Source organism: Podarcis liolepis, assembly GCF_965112155.1.
Source record: "Podarcis liolepis genome assembly, chromosome: 7".
Taxonomy (NCBI): Eukaryota; Metazoa; Chordata; class Lepidosauria; order Squamata; family Lacertidae; genus Podarcis; species Podarcis liolepis.
This window is the reverse complement of record NC_139561.1, coordinates 81,915,612-81,935,363: the sequence shown is the minus strand read 5'-3', so window position 1 is coordinate 81,935,363 and position 19,752 is coordinate 81,915,612. Positions and strand designations below refer to the sequence as shown.

General features: G+C 48.1%; 2 protein-coding genes across 2 annotated transcripts in view; one reads left to right on the top strand and one right to left on the bottom strand.

Moving 5' to 3' along the window:
• Positions 1 to 1,015, bottom strand: part of LOC310712470 (basal cell adhesion molecule-like) — a 30,060-nt gene extending 29,045 nt beyond the window's left edge. Inside the window, exon 1 of the mRNA XM_083515561.1 lies at positions 892 to 1,015. The gene's annotated coding sequence lies outside the window, so the exon portion shown is untranslated. The remainder of the gene's footprint in view (positions 1 to 891) is intronic.
• An 11,399-nt stretch (positions 1,016 to 12,414) lies between these two features.
• LOC310712488 (zinc finger protein 629-like) lies at positions 12,415 to 17,419 on the top strand. Its single transcript, XM_083515606.1, has 4 exons — positions 12,415 to 12,627; positions 13,075 to 13,188; positions 15,465 to 15,563; positions 16,055 to 17,419. Exons 2-4 carry the CDS (start codon positions 13,101 to 13,103, stop codon positions 16,618 to 16,620), a joined length of 753 nt encoding a protein of 250 aa, XP_083371732.1. The 5' UTR covers positions 12,415 to 12,627; positions 13,075 to 13,100; the 3' UTR covers positions 16,621 to 17,419.
• The last annotated feature ends 2,333 nt before the right edge of the window (positions 17,420 to 19,752 follow it).

Below are 19,752 nucleotides of genomic sequence, written 5' to 3'. Positions count from 1 at the left end.
GGGGGTGCAGGGGGGGGGGGCCGGCCGCACCGGGCGCAACATCTGGGGGGGGGGGCTTGCACTCGCAGCTCTCTGTCCCCACCGGGTTAGGGGGCGCAAATTACTTGCCTTGCCCCGGGTGCTGACAACCCATGCTACGCCACTGGCTCAGACGCCAACAGCCAGGGCAAATATTTGCATATTTAGCATTCAACAAAAACTACAATGGTACCTCGGCTTACAGATGCTTCAGGTTACAGACCTGGCTAACCCAGAAATAGTACCTCAGGTTAAAAACTTTGCTTCAGGATGAGAACAGAAATCGTACCGTGGTGGTGCAGCGGCAGCAGCGGGAAGCCCCATTAGCTAAAGTGGTACTTCAGGTTAAGAACAGTTTCAGGTTAAGAACGGACCTCCAGAACGAATTAAGTTCTTAACCCGAGGTACCACTGTACATAACTAAGGTGGCAGATTCACCTTTGTGGGGAGGGAATTCTGCAGCTGAGGGGCTACCACAAAGAAAGCCCTCTCCTGGGCCTGCCACCCCCTGAACTTCTGAGGGTGGGAAAACTGCCCAGGGACCCTCACCCCTCACCTCTGACAATCATAACACCCAAGAGTGTCTGTAGAGAAAGAGGCTGTTTTTCAAGTATTTGGGGCTGATGTCGGGTTTTTTTAGGGCCTCAGACATGAATATGGGCACCTTTATAGTAAAACGGCAGTGGTCATAGGCCTGTGTGATGTGTTTTCCTCTGCTCTGAGCTATTCGAGTCAACACTGCAAGAGGTGAGCCGCAACATCCGTTTCAGAGTGGTTTTGTGTCGTGAGAATTCTTGTGTTTGTGCACACTATAAGGAAATAACCACTCAGGATATCCCCTGGCTACCCACAAACAGCAAGAAGGAAACTGACCGCTTAAGAGGGAAAGAAGAAGCTGGGTCCATCCATCACCACCTTCACATGGAGGGACTGGTTTGTTGCACTCCAAGTGGGCTGGGCAGCTGCTGGTTCCGTCCTTTCCTTAGAAAACTATGAGTCCCAATGACATCACAGAGCAGGGTGGGCGGGGCAAAGGCTGGTTGGGTTGGATGCTGAAGCACTGGCTCAGGAAGTCTTTGGTGTCACGTGGACCCTCATACCCGCCAACATTTCTGCAATGAAAACAGGGACATCCTATTCCATAATAATGATAAGCATAATAATTTTATTATTTATGGCCATCTGTCTAGGTTGCCCCAGCCACTTTGGGTGGATTCCAACATACAGTGGTACCTCGGGTTACATACGCTTCAGGTTACAGACTCCGCTAACCCAGAAATAGTATCTCAGGTTAAGAACTTTGCTTCAGGATGAGAACAGAAATCGTGCTCCGGTGGCACAGCAGCAGCAGGAGGCCCCATTAGCTAAAGTGGTGCTTCAGGTTAAGAACAGTTTCAGGTTAAGAACGGACCTCCAGCACGAATTAAGTACTTAACCCGAGGTACCACTGTATATAAAAACAAAACATTTGGGGCTGCCTTCAGACATCTTCTAAAAGTAGGGTAGTTACTTATCTCCTTGCCTCGGGGGTCACATAGCTCCATACCCGCCAACGTTTCTCCGATGGAAATAGAGACGCCGTAAATAGGGACATTCTGGGATCAAATCAGAAACTGGGACTGCAAGTAAATAAAACTCAAATACAGGCCCTTTGGCGATGTCGCACGCTGCTCACGGAGTAATGTTTTAACGATAAAACCAGGTGTCCCAGAAGCTAATTACCTGGGCCTTTGTCCCAGAATTGGCACCCAATGCCTTGGCGATGTGCCAGTTCAGTTTCAGGGGCTTTGCACCTCGACATTTGTGGTTGTTATAAAGCTTCGAGAGCCCCACTGTATTATTTTTTTAAAAAAAATTATATTTATTGAAAAAAGAATTTTTAAAATCACAAAGAACAGAAAAAAACAAAATTTCAGGAAAAAAAATACAAAAACAGAAAAAAAAATAAAAAATAAAACCATCCTTTTCAAATTCTCCACTTTCTTTACCTTCTTTCCATGACCTCCTCCTCCTCCCATCTCTTGTATCTTGATTAATAATTGTCACAGCAAATCCTTTCCATAGTTCATACTATTCTGTCATTTCATTTCCTTGCTCTATTTTCTTCTTATCTTATATAAAACCTTAAAACTTAAAATTTAAATCTTATTTTTACCAGCTTCTGATAACCTTTACCTTTTTACCTACTTCTTTAAACATTCTTACAAGAGCCTAGTATTTTCATTTCAACATTTTTGCAACTTTCATAAAAACATTTCCGAGAGCCCCACTGTAAACACACAACTGGGAGAGTCTTGGCCATTGCTGTGGAATAATAAGCAACAATTGGATGAGTGGCAGAGAGATTGCCAATGTTTGGTTTTTAAAAAAAATGCTGCCCCTCTTCCTATGGCATTAACCGCAGCTTGTCGTGCATCAGTTAAGGAGGAAAGGCAGTTCCTTATCTTTTCATGCCAGTTAAAGGCACAAGAGCAGAGGAAGCAAAGCAACAAATTAAAGCGCAACGGGAAGCGCAAAATGGCACCTTTAATTACTCGGCAGGAACCAGGAGCACAATTAGATCTGCCACCACATTTCAAAGCAAATCTGGAGAGTCCCATTGAAGCAAAACATCTGTGAGGATTTTGAGAGAAGTTAAAAGAATGCCATTAAGACAAACAACATTTTTTCAGGCGGCTGGCGGGGAGGCTTCTACATCATTCTAGCTGGGAGAGCCTGGGACACAATTTTTTATTATAATTATTTTTTAAAAATGCACTGGTAATTATATAACAAGCAATTAACTTGCTTGTCTTGGTCGGAACATATGCCTTTGAAATATTTTGATAAATATTAGGCTATCCGAGTAGAATTCAATGTTGCTCTCTTACAAATTCTCTGCCTGCACATGCAATTCATCTTGCCAGATGGCAAGATCCTCCCTCTCATCCCTCCACACTCTGTTCAGGGAGTTTTTCCAAAAAAAACCGCACCCCCAGTCAACCTCAGGGGGCGCAGGGAAGAAGAAGGGGAAAAGATCCATCGTGCAAGAGAAGTCTTTGCACTGGGTTTGTTAGGTAAATCGGCCCAAAAAAATTTAGTGTTTGAAATTGGGTTTCAGTTCCCTACCCAGCTTCCCTTTTTCTTGGAAGCACATGTCCATCAAGTGGGTAGGTTAGGAAGTTGCCTTGGGCTGAGTCAGACTGTTAAGTTGTGGGTGAACATATCAGACGACACAGTGATTCTTCAAACAGCTCTTGTTTATTCACAGGCCAGAACAGAACTGAACTGAAGGGTTCAGCCAGCCTGCTTATGTAGAGCTCCACTATAATGCAACAGTAACAACTTTCTGTAACTATCCAATCACTGAACGTCACTTTCAATTCCTTATTTGCATATGTGGACCTGAGTGAAAACTATCTACAGTATCCCCCTGCTGGCTCAGGGTGAGAACTTCAGTACATAACACAGACCATTGGTCCAGCTATCTCAGTACCGCCTACACTGACTGGCAGTGGCTGTTTGGGTTTCAGATGGGGTCATAGAATAATAGAATGGTATGGTTCTAGGCACAGTGCATCAACACATACGGGAGTCCAGCACGGAACCCCCATGCAAAATGAAAATTGCCTGTACAATAATCTTATAAATTATGTGGCACTGTGGCTCTGAGCCTCTTGGGCTTGCTGATCGGAAGGTTGGCGGTTCGAATCCCGGCAATGGAGTTAGCTCCCTTGCTCTGTCCCAGCTCCTGCCAACCTAGCAGTTCGAAAGCACACCAGTGCAAGTAGATAAATAGGTACTGCAGCGGCAGAAAGGTAAACAGTGTTTCCATGCGCTCTGGTTTCTGTCATGGTGTTCTGTTGTGCCAGAAGCAGTTTAGTCATGCTGGCCACATGACCCGGAAAGCTGTCTGTGGACAAATGCTGGCTCCCTCGGCCTGAAAACGAGATGAGCTCCACAATCCCATATTTGCCTTTGACTGGACATAACCGTTCAGGGGTCCTTTACCTTTTAACAATAATATACAATACAACATTATTATACAGTAATAATGATAGGGAATCCATGTGTTGCCTTTCGGTTAGATCTGTGGCTATCCCGCACTTGGGGGGGCACCATCCGTGCCCCCCACCCCCCTCGGGAGTGCGCCCGCCCTGGGTAGCATGGGCATAAGCTCTGCCCCACTTTCTTGTTCTTTCTGTACATCTTCTCTGGAGTGGCCCCAGGAGCCAATCCCCAGTGGCTAACTCACCTCCTTTCACTCTGATTGGCTCTGATCAGATGATGAGAATACCACTTCTTCAGTGGCTAAAAATACTCCCCTTTCATGATGATTGGGTGACTCTAGGATGCTGGAGGCAGGGACCATGCTGCAGATGCTGGACCACTGTAGCTCTTGAGTGTGAGTCTGGGCTGATCACAGTCTTTTAGCCTAACCTACCTTGCAATATTGTTCTGAAAATGAAGCACATTAAAAACCCCAACCAGTTTAGTGCATGTTTGTAACAGTTCCATCATCCCATTGTTTTGGAAGAAGCTGGATCTTGTACGTCAGAAAAACCCATTTGCAGTGAAAGGTGAACGATAGTGCGTTTGACACAACACTAGCAGTATGCAGAGTATGGCTCTGCCATTAACATCAGTCCATTGATTATAATGGATCTACTCTGAGTAGCGCTGAGTTGGATGCCACACACTGTCAGCAGTGTGAAATCTTAGCTGGTCCCTAACAGCCTCTTGGGCAACATCAGCAGGAGAAGGCTGGAGATGCAATTCAAATTGTTTGAAGATTAAACTTCCCTGAGTCCTTCGGAATCCCCTCCCACGCCTTCTGCCTGCTTCATAGCAGAAATGTGAGTGGTCCATAGAAAACAATGAAAAGAAATCCAGGATCTGAGCACAAGCTGTGTTCGAGCTTCCGAGTATTCTTTGCCTCTTCCAAAACAAAACAAAAGTAGAATAAACCGAAACACTTCAAAAAGACAGAATACAGAAATGTGAGCTTATGCTGGCAGGTATGATTTAAAGAAAGTTCTTAAGCAATTATCATCACCATCACCATCACCATCATCATCATAATTATTATCTGCTGTTCACCAGAAGGTCCTAGGGCAGGTTACAGCAATATAAAATGCAGCATTAAAATATGTGTTTTTTGTGTGTTTTTTTAAATGACAGTCAGAACTAGAACAGATCCTAAAAATGTATAATCTTAAGTGTCAAAGGCCAGGAGAAAGGCCTGTATCTTCAGGATACATCAAAAGCTGTACAATGAAGGTGCTGATAGACTTATTAGTCACTTGCGATTCTGGTCCATTTCTCCCACGAGGCAGGTTAAAAAAGAAACTTGAGGCCAATAGCCCCACATGATGCGCCCTCTGTCTCTGCAGTGATTTGAATTTGGGGTCTAGCACTGATTCTGCCTTAGGTGCTGTTTACACTGGCCAATGCAGAGACCCAATTCTTACACACTGTAGTTTCACAAGCATGTATTTTTAAAGCAACAAAACAAAGAGTCTTCTGGCACCTTAAAGACTGGGCTATAAGTAATAAAGTTGTTGTTGTTGTTGTATCTGTGGCGCAATGAATCAGTGTGTCTGGCTGCCAACCAGAAGGTTGGTACTGTAGTTTGAGCCTGCTCAGGGATGGCTGTGGGCAGGATTCCCTCACTGCAGGAGGTTGATCTAGATGTCCCTCTGGGTCCCTTCCAATTCTATGATTTTCTGAGTGTGCAATAATAGTGGGGTCAAATGGCCATGCCGAGTGAACTGCGGCAGTTCAATTAAACCTTAAATATTTGCAAAATAAACACAGTGACCGTTCACAACAGCAGTGCTTGGTTGTTCTTGATTTGCCGTGTTAATTAATCTCTAATGGGATACAAAGCCATTGCCTCTATTCAAGCCCAAACAGATAGAATAAAACTCTGTGCTACATTCTAATTCGGCTATTTTGCACTGGAATGTTTCCCTTTAAAATTCCTCCGGCAGACAAGGGCAATGTTCTAGTCTGCTGTGGAATGTCCTCTTGGGAAACTGAAATGCTCCCCCACTGATTTCTAAATGTAGACATTCCTTGTATCTTTTTTGTGCCTGCCTGTCCTTTTTTGCACAGAGAGACCAACATGTTTTGTCATGAGCATTGCTGGCAGGTGACAGAGGAAGATGAGCAGCTGGACGAGTCCTTGATGTCATGGCTTTAGTTGCTGGGTCTTGTAATCATGCGACCCAATATGGGGGGCGGGGGAGGGCAAGGCAGGCTCCAGTTAGTTGAATCTTCCGTGATTGCGTTTCTGTTGTTGCTGATAAGTAGCTGTTTTTGATTAGGACAAAATCTGTAGACAAGGACAGATCTCCTAATCCCTCTCCAGTCTCCACCACAAGGCCTATAAGAGAGAATTATTGTTGAGGGTGGGCAATGATGTCCACTGGAATGCATTTAACTGGGATGTGGACTTAAGAACAAATGATGTTTTGTCACACCCTCACAAAGCCCCATCTGCACTTTACGCTTCAAGTACAGTGGTACCTCGGGTTAAATACTTAATTCGTTCCAGAGGTCCGTTCTTAACCTGAAACTGTTCTTAACCTGAAGCACCACTTTAGCTAATGGGGCCTCCTGCTGCTGCCACGCTGCCGGAGCACAATTTCTGTTCTCATCCTGAAGCAAAGTTCTTAACCCGAGGTACTATTTCTGGGTTAGTGGAGTCTGTAACCTGAAGCGTATGTAACCTAAAGCGTATGTAACCCGAGGTACCACTGTAGTTTCATACCACTTTAAACCGTCACAGCTCCCCCCCCAAAGAATCCTGGGGACCATAGGTTTTTTTAAGGGGGCTGAGAGTTAGGAGACTCCCCACCCCTCACAGACTACCATTCCCAGATTTCCCTGGAAAGAGGGACTGAATAATAGAGCTGCAAGTGACCACAAGTCCAGCACTCTGCAATGCAGAAATCTTTCACGCAATGTGGAACTCGAACCCAGGACCCTAAGATTAAGAGTCTCGTGCTCTACTGAGCTATCCCCGGTGGCGTAGCGTGGGGGGTGCAGGGGGGGCCAGCCGCACCGGGCGCAACATCTGGGGGTTAGGGTTAGGGGGCGCAAATCCACGGGTTAGGGGGCGTAAATCCACGGGTTAGGGGGCGCAAATTACTTGCCTTGCCCCGGGTGCTGACAACCCACGCTACGCCACTGGCTATCCCTCAAGTGGATTGTCAAACCACTCTGGAATTTATAACGGGGATGGCAATACTCTGGTCTCCTAACAACGCCCTTAACAAATTACAGTTCCCGAGATTAATTGGGGAACAGCTATGATTATTTATAGTAATATAATACTACTTCGTCGGTATAGTGCATATGGGATCACAAAGCCGGTTCCTGGTACTTTTCATGTTATGCTTTAAAATAATACCCTTTTCTGATTATAGGGCAGCTGAGAATTGTTAGGAGGCCCTTTATCCCCGCACCGAGCTATAGTACCCACAGTTTCCTAAGAAGACGAATTGATTGTTAAACCGCTCCGATAGCTAGTAAATTAGCACATGCGAAGTGTATGCAAATTCCAGCCCCGGGCCTGTGCCCCTCCTCCCTCCCAGCCCTTGAAGGACCTAGGACTAGGTAAAGAAGGAGCTGCTTGGATCTTAACCTTACACCGAAAAGTGAAAAGCGCGCTGGAGAAAACTCCCCGGGCGGACCTGGGTCAGCGCGAACCAAAGCGCCTGCTCGGGACCGGCACTGTCAGCTCTGAACTCGGCTTGTTAAGAGATCAATGGCTTCGGCCGGCTCGCAGGCAAAGTGCCCGGGGAAGCGCGCAGGAGCTCCTTGGAGAGGCCGGGCGGAACAAGCGCGGACAAGACGGGATGAAAGCGCAGCAGCGGAGGCGGCTGGAGACGCGGTGCAGGTATGAGCGCGCCAGGCGCGCGTCGGGGAGCCTTTTGCACGCGCCGCTGGCTGTTCCTTTGGCACGGAGGTGCAAAGCTCTCCTGGCTCGGCTGGGGCAAGTCGTAACTCTGGGCCCGCGCGCGTCACTGGGTGGCCAATTTTAAGTCGTCCTTTTTTCTGGTCTTGGCGGAAAGGACTGCGCTTCTAAAGAATGCTTTGCTTTTGTGTCGCATGGTTCAATCCTTCAAAGCGCTTCACAGCTCTTGTATAAATCATTCACCTCGGCTTTTTCTTCATCTTCTTTCATTAAAAAAACACAGAAACTCAAACGGATCCCTGGAAGACGGATGGGCTGGTGTCAATGGCAGATGGGTGCAAGTGAGAAACGAGAGTTCAAAAGGAGATGACGCAGCAGGGCGGTGTGTGTGGTGCCCGTCACCCCGCACCCCATATGCAATTTAAAATAAAAACAAATCTGAACTGTAAAATAACTTTATTTTTTTAAATGATGCAAAACTTAAAGGTATGCTGAAATTAATATATCTTCTTTCCGGATGTCTACTTTGATGCTTAAAAAATAATCAAACATATATATATATATGTATATATGTATATATGTGTGTGTATATATATATATATATATATATATATATACACACCCCAACCTATTTTTGTGTACATGCCTTTGCTTTCTGGGTGCCCTAACCACGTGCCTCAACTGCCTACTGAGTCGTTCTGCTGGTGCTGATGTAGTGAAGGCCACCGATGACTTGGAAGGTGGAAAAGGCAAATCCAAGATGCAACATGTCTTCCTCCTCTAAAAAGGAATTATTTTCAGGCCCGAGTTTATCTGTGAGGAGGAGGAAGAGCCACATTTCACGGGGACTGTACTGGAAAAATTTTGCTCATTGCAAAAATGCTGCTATCGCTAAGAAGCAACCAGCTATATCACGGCCTCCTGCCCTCTCCCCGCCATCTGTTGTAATAAATGTCAGACATATCAATTAGGCACCCACAGCGTACATTTAAAGGACTCTTATAAGAGTCACGGAGAGAATCCTGGGCATTGTAGTTTAAGGATACTTGGAACTGTAGGTCTGTAAAAGCTCAACACCAGGCTTCCTCAACTTGGCCCTCCAGATGTTTTGAGACTACAATTCCCATCACCCCTTAGCACTGGCCCTGCTAGCTAGGGATCATGGGAGTTGTAGGCCAAAAACAACTGGAGGGCTGAGTTTGAGGAAGCCTGCTCAACACCCTTCACAAACTGCATCTCCCAGGATTCTTTGGGGGGAAGTCAGGATTGTTAAAGTGGTAGAAGAATGCTTTAAATGTCCGGTGTAGGTGTGGATTTATACCTAGCCAGATGGGTGGGGTATAAACAATAAATGATGTTGTTGTATTTGCGCTAACCAAGGCAGCAGGGGAGAGAGAGCAACTCCATGGAAAATAGGGATGGGAAGTTGCTAAAAATAAGAGAAAAGACGAAATTCTCTTTCGATTGTATACGTTAAAAATGTTAAAACTTAATAAAACGTAATGGGGGGGGGGAGAGAAAGCATCGCTCGACATGTCAGAGCATGTGGGTGCTGCCCTCCCAGAAGAAGAAGAAGAGTTTGGATTTGATATCCCGCCTTTCACTTCCTTTAAAGGAGTCTCAAAGCGGCTAACATTCTCCTTTCCCTTCCTCCCCCACAACAAACACTCTGTGAGGTGAGTGGGGCTGAGAGACTTCAGAGAAGTGTGACTGGCCCAAGGTCACCCAGCAGCTGCATGTGGAGGAGCGGAGACGCGAACCCTGTTCCCCAGATTACGAGACTACCGCTCTTAACCACTACACCACACCAAGGCAGGGAACAAGATCTAGCTCAGGCTCTGTGACCCTAAATGATGTTGGAACTGCTGGTACCATCACCGCAGACCTGCATTGGCCACGCAGCTGGTGGGAGAGGCTCCCCGTGCCTGATCTAGCTCCTCCCGGTCCATCACTGGATCACCTTCCCCACCATCTAGCAGCTGGCTGGAACTCTGCGCAGTCCTGCAAAACCTTCCCTCCGCTCAGAGGACTCGCTCCAATGAGACGTTGCATGAGCCATGACCATTTTAAAGTATCTGCAACACGAGAGAGACGCAGCAGCCCAAGCGGAAAGCTCCCATAGGTGGATTGCATTCCATGCCTCCGCTGGGGGGTGGGGGAGGGAATAAAATAAAAATAAATCTGACTTCATTCAGTAGCAATCAGCAGCCCCACGTGACCCCCCAGGAAGATGACATCACCCTCATTCTAACCGCTCTCTCTCCCCACTTCCCCGTTATTTTAAAGGGGCAGCGGGAAATTGCGTCCTACTTGCTGCTATTTCACGGGCTGGATTAAGTCACATACCGGCAAACTCCAGGCGAAGAACTACAGTGGATTTAGTGCTCCTGAGAAGCAAAGTCGCTTCCCTCCAACAGATCAGACTTTTTTTTTTGCGATAAGGAGTGCCATGAGATAAATGCACTGGAAAACGATCTCCTATTATAATATATAGTCTCCCTGAATGAATGTTTCAATAAACGTCGTCGGGACAGCGGGTGGCATCCAACTAAGCTCGCCTCAGAGTAGATCCATAATAATTAAGGTCCCATTTCAGACACAACCCCCGCCCCAGGCCACGCACCTGCCTACTGCAAGCCCCAACGCGCTTACCAGTGGTGCGCGCTGCCTCCCTTGAAGCGTAAAAGCAGCGCCATGCAGCCGCGCTCTCCCCCCCCCCCAAGGCTGGATTTCTCATGCAGCTGGCTTAATACACGAGCTCCCTCTCGTGGCTGCTGTCTGCCTGTTTTCTAACCCACCATGAGTCCCTTACTATCTCGATTTTTGCCCGCAAAACCCAGGCAGGAGAGCGTCTCACTGAGCACCCCCACTGCAAACCTCTAGCAAAAGAGACCAAGACCCTGTTCCCAGAGAGGGGCTCCTCTTCCTGTGCTTTTGACAAATATAACCGGCTGGGAGAGCACTAAACAGGTGATGGAGGCGATGTGTGGCTTTCTGTTGATCTCCAACTCCCATTTCCCTCTGCCGATATGGACACCACAACCACCAGGGGCAATTATTTTGTATAATAGAGGTGGCTTCACAGCAACTCTGGGGAGCTGAGAATGACAGGCCCCGCCTCCCACCCCCTTTCTTTTCTACATTGCTTTCCTCCCTCTCATGCAGACGTTGCAACTACAACTCCATCGTCCCTGGCTGTTGTCAGTGTTAGTTGGGGCTGATGGGAGTTGTAGGTCTAATAACACCTGGAAGGCTGCAGGTTTCTCATCCTTCATATTGTTGCTAGATGCAGCCTCGAGGACTCCCGAGTTTCATACCGTTAAAAAAGCTGGGCGCCACCCGCACTCTCTGCCGAGTGGTAGCAAAAATCCCAGGTGGTTCCAGGGGTCTGTGCTCCTTCGGAGAACTGAAGATGCAGCGGAGGTGTCGTAGTTTTAAAGAAATATGATTTATTCACGTATTTTGACTTTCAGCCTGCATGGAGGGAGTCTAGAACTTACAGCATGGTCGTCTCAAGAGGAGCTTGCAATGCAGGGATCTTTTGCCCAATGTGGTCAACACCTCCGTGCCATTCCGTTGTCAGCTGGGCGGAGAGAACGCAGGATGGTTGGGATCACCGATGGGGAAAATCTGTGGTCCCTCCAGATGTTAAGGGGAGGAAAGCAACGTTGAAAGGAAAGTATCCTTAACAAATGAGGGAAGGCAGGCGACCTCTATTAGTGATGAATAGAGCGAACAACCTTGGAGGCGGGGAAGGAAGGAGATGGTCCTTAGGGTCTGTGGCCTCACTGGTATTCCTCCCGGTTGCAAAACGCTAAAGTAGCCCTGGCTGTCTACCCTCCAGGTGTTGTTGGACTACAACTCCCATCAGCCCCAGCAGGCAGTTGGTCAAAGCTCACGGATGATGGGATTGTAGATTGCTGATAAAACCACATGGGGCGGTTTGCAAAAAAGCTAAACCAATAAAATCATCACGCACAAAAAATTGCAACCATAATTTAAAAACCGTACAGAAAGTTTAAAACCACAATAAAATTAGACCAAAACGAATGAAAACTCGTGCAATTTTTCTAAGCATCCGGACACGCTTTATTAAATAAGAATATTTTCGGCATGCGCCGAAAAATGTGCAGTAGAGGAGCCTGCCTCCTATCAATGGGCAGGGAGTTCCAAAGTCCAGGTGCTTGGAGCCTTACCGCACATCTGGAGGGCTGCGCCAAGACAAGTAGGAAAGTTCACTTAGTCCTATGTAAGTAATCCTACAATGCGCATGGCCCATTGAATTTCATGGGGCCTTGCACCCGAGTGCGCACGTTCAGGGCTGCGCTGCAAAATCCACATTTATTTACTTATTTCTCCCTCCTTCCCCTTCCCAGCATCGAATAGGTTAATTACTATGCGCATGCGCAAGGTCTCCCCACGGCGCGGCAGCTGCCTTTCTTACGCAAGCGCGGCAACACGACTGGGAAAAGCCGCCCAGGCCGCGGCTTGCTAGACGGGCATGCGCGGCGCGCCGGCCGCCGAGCCCCTTCTCCGTCACCCGCCCATGCGCAGAGCCTTCGCTGTCGAGGCCCTAACGGCGCACGCGCAAGGGGGACGAGCGCTGAGCGGGCAGGCCCCGCCTGCTTTCCCTGTCTGCGCTTGCGCAGCGAGGGTCCTGTGGCTAGAGGGGACCGGGCTGCCCCTCCCCAAATCCGGAGGAACCGGTGAGTGTTGGGTGTGCGTGTGTGCGCCCGCCCGGTGCATTATGGGAAAGGGGCAGATTTTTTGTTTGTTTGCCTGCCCTCCCCCCATGGTCCTTAATACCCCCCACCCCACTAGACGCAGTGCAGCATGGGATTGTGGGCTCCTCTTGAGGTCCATGAAGCCCCAGAGCATTATGGGGACTGAACTCAGCTCTGTTCCATACCTGGGGCGAGGGGGTGACCTCTGCTCTCCCAGAGCATTATGGGAGCGGTCCATACAGTGTCAGCCCCAGGGCATTGTGGGATGAAGTCTCCCCTTGAGCCCCCACTCTTTCCCTCCTCCTCCTGTGCTCTCTAGGGGTCTCTCTCCCCACCCCACAAATCCCCCAGGCCCCCAGTGTCTCCATCCATGTTGTGAGCCGAGGAGCCTGTGCCAGACATTTATAACTAGTTCTGCTCCTCTTCCAGGTTTGGGCTGCTGGCATTAAGGGGTGATGTCTGAAGTACCCAAGCATGTGGAAGCTGGGAGCTCAGAGGACATTGGCTTTGAGGAGGAGAAGGAGGAGGAGGGGACTTCGACCGGTGAGCAAAGTGTAGTGAGCTGCAAGGGAGAACTCCCGTTTGCTTTGAGGGGGTGGGAGGGTAGGGTATGGGGGTGCTTGAGTTTCCCTCCCTCCCTCCTGCCAGTAGGCCTGTGTGGTCAGGTAGAGGGCGCCTTGGTTTGTACGTAGGTGCTAGACCCACTGTGCTAGGGGGATTGGGAGCATAATATAATTCTTCCCTGCCAACTCGCAGATCTGCTGGCCCGCCTAAGCAGAGCAACAGTTGATTTACGTCCAAGGGCTGCCCTGAGAGTAGTAAGTCTCGGTTCGCATGAGAGGGCTGGATTTTAGCATCCTGTAGAGCTAGGCTGCATAGGGTTTGGCGTTACCGTTAACTTTCCCACTGGCTGCAGTTGTTTCAGCAGGGCACTAGGGGGTGGTATCCTCAAGAAAGGGCGCAGGCAGCTGCAGAACTTTTAGGAGAACATTTGTCCCACTCTCCTAACCATGGTACTGCTGAGTACTAAGCATTGGTTTGTTTTCATCGTAGGTATGATCCACACCCACACCACCTGTTGTTAGTGGGCTTTTCTTGGATTGGCTCCCAAGAGCTGAGTAGCACAGCTGTTTAAATAAGCCCATTGAAGCTACTAGTATTTTGTTAGTAATCTACTGGAGTGCTTGGTGTCTCCCTTCTAGCTGTAGAGCAGAGGAGGTGCCTTCTTTTTCAGGGAGCATGGAAAGTGCAGAATAGTAGCTTCTTAGCAGACTGCGGGGCATGGGGAGGGGCTGCGGGGGAAAGAAAAGCCTTCTACCAAGTGGGTTCGTGGAGAAGGGGCAGAGTATAAGGCTGTCAGAGGTAGTATCCATCCCACTTGCAAGAAACCTTGGAAGGGGAGAGTGTGCTTGTGCTTGGATCCTTCTCCCTGGTTTCCCATAGCTGTGTGGTAGGCCATTGTGAGAACAGGATATTGGGCTAGATGGGCTCTCTGTATATTATATTCTCTCAGTCTATAGACCTCTTGGCCTTGAAATCCCAGTTCCCAGTTGAAAGGTGACATTTGTGGAGCAGGAGTAGGCATTGAGGAGGTGATACTTGTCTTTATGGTGATCTCTTCTGGATGGCTGGCAGTGGTGCCATGTGTTCATGGCAGTGCTCAATTTGTGGCCAGCCTCTATAGCATACAGATGTATGATCTGCTTGGTTCCTTGTGAGCTCTCTTTGACCAAAATCATCATTTTGATTCATTATTTAGGCATATTATGTTGCCATGGAGCTTAGGGTGGGCTTAAAAAAGAAAAGAAATATACGCAATAACCCAACAACAAACTTGCAAAGGAAAGTGTAAGTGAATGAAGCTTCACAGACGATGAGGGTTTTGAATTTGGGTCTCTCTCTCTCTCTTCCCCCCTTCTCCTCCCAGTCTAAACACAGCAGTTGAGCCACACTGTCTGCTCATCCATCCTATGTCAGGGACCCAGTTCAGACACCTAGAACTTGTAAAAAGGCAGTTGCAGAATATACATTTTTCTCCTGGAAACTTGTGTAAGCCTGAGCATCATTCAGGAGCGGAAAACTCTTGTGAGACCTTTTGATGGGCTTTCATTTATGATGGCTAGCCTTTTAGTGGAATGAGGGTTCAGGCAAGGTTGTGCGTCTTTCTTCGTCCTGCACAAGCACATGGAAAGTGTGACAATGGGAACTAGATACAGATTTTAGTGTTCTCAGTCTTGGCTTTATTCTTTCCATTTTTAAAAAGAAGAAGAGGAACAAATATCTAGTCCCTTAGGTTGAGAACATGGCCTTGGAAGTGTCTTTTGTCCTGGGGAGCCCTGCCTTAAAATCTCAGCTCACAAAATGGTCTCAGCCTCAGTTTGCCACCTGCAAAATAGACATGGCTGTAGCCAGAGTTGATTCAAGGGGTGTTGAGTATCTTAACTACTTACTTATTTTGGTCAATATCCTACTTCATTGTAAAGGTGGGTAATGTGTTACACAAAGGAGCTGCATTTTTAAGAATATATTTTGAAGGTACAGCATTTCAAATGAGACCTTTGGTGGATAAAGGTGCATTATATCTATATAAATAGGTGCATGAAACATATTTGAGGTTTCAAAAGAGTAGTTATTCATGAGGGATGTGGAGCTATGTGTGTGGAAAGGGGAGGGAAGGTGGAGATAGAAAATCATTAATGGATTGGGATATTTGGGATGAGTCCTTACTTTTGAATGCATCTGTATTCAAGCCTCCTCCTCTGATGAACTAGCCTAGAACTGTCTGAGGTTCTGCCAGTTATGGACTGTGATTCTTCTAGGTGTCTCTACCATGCACGAGGAAGAGGATGAATCTGAAGCTACATCCGTATCTTCTGGGGACAGCAGCCCCCCTACCCCATCAGCCCAAAGCCTTCCAGGTACAAGGACATGAAAACGTCATATCACAAAGCAAGCTTTCCCTGTAGCAAAATGGCTGAACTAGACTGTTAAAGGGGGGTCTTGTGTTGGAGCTGGGGCTCAATTTGACTCTGGATTTAGCCACCCATTTGCAGTGCCAGGGATTCAGCTCAGCAGCCTCATGCTAGTCATGAAGAAAGCACCTCTGAGCATTTCAGGAGTGCATTTCCAACACCGCTAACTGTAGCCCTTGGCACCCTTGCACATTTTAGAGGAGTTAGCAGAATTTCTGGATTACAGGGTGCGGCTTTCAGGCTGCCTTTGAGCCCCAGAACTTCCCCAGCCCCAGGATTTGACTTCCCCCACCCGCTTTGAATGACAGAAGCTGATATGCAAAATAAATAAAATAAATATTAGGCAGATGGGAAGAACTTGCTGTAACTCCGAAACCTGGAGGTGTTGTTGTTTGTACCTCACTGCATTTCCCCCCTTCCTCTGCCTCTTTTATTAGGCCCCCGGAGCAAAGAGCCGCAGGCGACAGTTGGGGAACTGGTGGACGATGGCGGAGAGGCTGGGCAGGATCAGCTGAGCTCTTCGCTGGCTCCCAGCCCTGAGTGGCATGAATGCCCCGAATGCGGCCGTGGCTTCGGCACTTCACGCGCCCTGAAGGTGCACCGCAGCTACCACGAGGGGCGCAAGCGGCCACACAGCGGCTCCTCTTCCTCCAAGCAGCCACCGCCTCTGATCCTGCCCAGTAACCCCAACAACCAGGAAGGGCGAGCAGCCCCCACCTCTGGCCGGGGCCGAGTTTTTCACTACATATGTGCCGAGTGCGGCCTGGGCTTTGCCTCCCCGGCCACCCTGGAGGGCCATCGCTGCGAACACGGCTGGTGCTGGAGCCCCCCGCCCGCTCCCCATAACAAGCTCCCCCCCTCCCCCACCCTGAGGGAGGCCAACGGGGACCAGGACACAGATGGGGCCGACGGACCGTACCACTGCACCGAGTGCCCGGGGGAGTTTGGCTTGGTGTCAGAACTTCACGAGCACTACATGCTCCATGCCCGAGGAGAGCTGTAGATCACATCTTTTCTGCCCCTCCCCAATCCCACTTCCTAATCTAATCAGTGGCGCCTGCCAGGACTCTGGGAGAGAAGTGAAGCCTCCTTCATTTTTTTATTTTTTGAGGTCCTCTTTTAGTTTCATTCTATTTTTCTAAAATGAATTTAGCAGGAGGGGAGGAGAGTTGGGAGGGTACGCGGTTGCTTCGGAGCAATCCCTCCTGCATGCCCTGCCTCCTCAGAGTAAGTGTAGCAAACGCAGGAGCCCCCTGCCCACCTGCAGGGAAGGGAGCTGTTGCCTTCTCCCTGCCCCCAGAGAGAGGAGCTATCTACGGGTCTGGCGCCTGTAGGTCCTAGCTAATTATTCCCCAAAGGGAGCCCATGTCAATGGGCTTTTTGCAATGGAAGCACTAAGCAGTATTGGGCGTGTTGCTCATCTTTAAACAATTGTACCAGGAGAGATTTTATTCCAGGCCTATCTCAAGGTTGAGGGAGGAGGAAGGGGCTGGGTTAGAACGGCATGTCCTGTGCACAAGGGTCCTGCATCCCTGCTGCCCACCCTCTTACTGTGTAGACAGTCCCCTTCCCAATTTAGGTGCCCATCCTCTCGCTTGTCACCATCTTTGGCACCTGGGTGGTCCATGCTGAACCGAAGCTGTGTTCCGTCTGTCTCTGTGTGTGCGTGTGCGTGTGTTTGGCTTTTTAAAGAGAGCGGCTTCTAGAGACGGCATCCATTCAGCATCAATCATGAGTATTAACAACCTCTCTTCGCAGTAGCTGGGAGAGTCGGTTTAATAAAAGTGATTCTGTATGTGTGACTTCTCACTGTGCCCATCTCTCTCTTCGTGAATGGGGGAAGCTCAATGGCACTGGATTTGGCTGCAGAGATGGATGAGGGGCTATTTCAGTTGCAGGGGAACTCTTTGACCCTCCAGGTGTTGGCTGAATGGCAACTCTCATCAGCCCCAGCAAGCATAGCCAGGGACGAAGATAGTTGTAATCATCCCTTTCCACTGGCCATTCTGGCTGGGGCTGATGGGAATTGGAGTCCAACACTATTTAGAGGTCCCCAATCCCTGCTAGAGAAACAACTAGAGCACCATGCAGCCTTAACGTCCAGTTCCTGTTTGAAAGCTGCTTTTGGAGTAGCCAAAAGTACAGGGAGAAGACACAGAAGCAAAGGGAAGTTTACATACCACCAGTAAAAATGCTACCATCAATGCATGGAACCTAAGTGACAGAACACAAAAAGGAAAAGAGATGGGGACAGGAGAGGAACAATTTCAACTCGCACACCAATTATTAAGTTAAATAGCTGGAATTGGGAACAGAAGAGCCAAATGGAACTGGTCTCCCAGCAGAGCTGATGGAGGAGCCCTCATTCCCTTTATTCCATCTGCTGCAGCCTGATGGCATAGCTGCTGCCAGGTGACAGTTGAGGGAGAAGCTAAATAGATCTGTAGTATAGCTTAGGAGCTACAGTTCTGCCATATGTGTGGTGGTTTAGCTCTGTTAGGAAAGATGAACACGCTTGTCTCATGCACTTGAAGCACATATTAGGAAATAGCTGTGTTGCTTTGGCATAGTTCCCAGGTAGCTCTTGATACAGAATGAACGTACTCCTTTATTTTTAAGTTTTCAAAAAAGCACTGAAACTGTTGGGCAAACATTTCCTTCTGTCATAATCTGTTAATTCAGATGCACATATTTACAGCTCTGTTGGGTGGCAAATCCCTTCACTAAATACTATATCCTTAAATACTTTAATACTATATCCTATATACTTCCTGTCAAGCAAGTCCCAGTATGTGGGATTTCACAAGTAAATTTGCATAGCTAGGGATGATGGGAGTTGTAGGCTTTCCTCCTCCCTGCTCTATAGCTATACCTTGAAAGTTTGCAAGGCTGTCTCAAGAGTGATTTGTTTCTCCCGATTACCCAGATTTTCATGAGACTTCCATCATTCCAGTTCCTTATTCTAGACAGCAACTTCAGTTTTCAGGATAGGTATGACAAGCAAAATACCACTCAAAATATTAGTTTTTATTGTTTTTAAAAAAATTGCTTTTTGGAGCTGCCTCCAATTGTTTTTAACAAACAACCAAACAATGTGTTGTTAAACGTGAACCAAAACGGATTTAAATCTGCTCAGTTCTGCCTTCATTATAAAACATGTTCTGGTTTCACCCATTGCTGGGTAGAACAAACAGCTAGCTGCAGGCTTACATGAAGAGCCACGCGGTTGGCCACAGTGAGAACGGGATGCTGGGCTCCGATGGACCATTTGCCTGATCCAGCAGAGCTCTTCTGTTAGGAAGTGGACTCTGGCTCCTGGAAGCTCATGCCAAAATAAAAAAAAAACACTTGCTGGTCTTTTAAACAGTCCTAACACATCTAACCCCTCTGGAAATTGTTTACCATGTAAGAAGGGGTATAATGATGAGGACGACTATTAAATACTTTTATACTCGCTCCCGAAACGAGCAATCATGCAATTTGTGGAAAGTATGATAACCCTCATCATGATCTCACGGTCCGCCCCCTGTGTGTGTGTGTGAATGAAAACAAGGAAAACGGGGGCTAAAATAAGAGAAAGTTGCATGGTAGAGCTGCCCTGGCTTTGGCACGGCAGTAGGAACAACCAGGCAGAATTTCAGCCGGTGAAGATTTCCTTCCTATCCGCAGCTTTGGGCAAAGCTTCACCTGCTGAACATCTTCCCGTTATGCTTGCTATTAAAAGCGCAGAGCTGGCCTCGGCTGATCAAGCCAGCGCATGCGCCCCGCCATCCCAGCCCTCCACTTCGCGGCTGGGATCGGAAGCAGGAAAGAGCATGCGCATAAGCCCCCTTTTTCAACAAAGCGACGAACTCTATGGTCGTCACCATAGACTGTCTTAGACGAATCGGAGGCGACCTCATTGAGGTGGCTGCGCTTGCCCCATAACTCTATGGTAAAAGAGCCTTCCCACCTATCGCCAACGTCTTATTTGGACGCATCGCGCCCCTTACGTCGCACCAGGGCTGCCTAAAATATTGCCTGAAAAAATAATCACGGAGTGTGCCCGTCTAGGGACCACAGAGGGGTAAAGGCTTGAAGACTCCCCAGTCCCAGTCTATTCCTGGATCTATGCTACGAATAAAAAGCTGCGGCG

Bases quoted from the DNA above. Each gene is read 5' to 3' on its own strand.
- LOC310712488 (XM_083515606.1), top strand. From the start codon at position 13,101: ATGTCTGAAGTACCCAAGCATGTGGAAGCTGGGAGCTCAGAGGACATT. The intron at 13,189-15,464 runs GTGAGCAAAGTG...TGATTCTTCTAG, and splicing joins GGAGGAGGGGACTTCGACCG to GTGTCTCTACCATGCACGAG. The intron at 15,564-16,054 runs GTACAAGGACAT...CTCTTTTATTAG, and splicing joins ATCAGCCCAAAGCCTTCCAG to GCCCCCGGAGCAAAGAGCCG.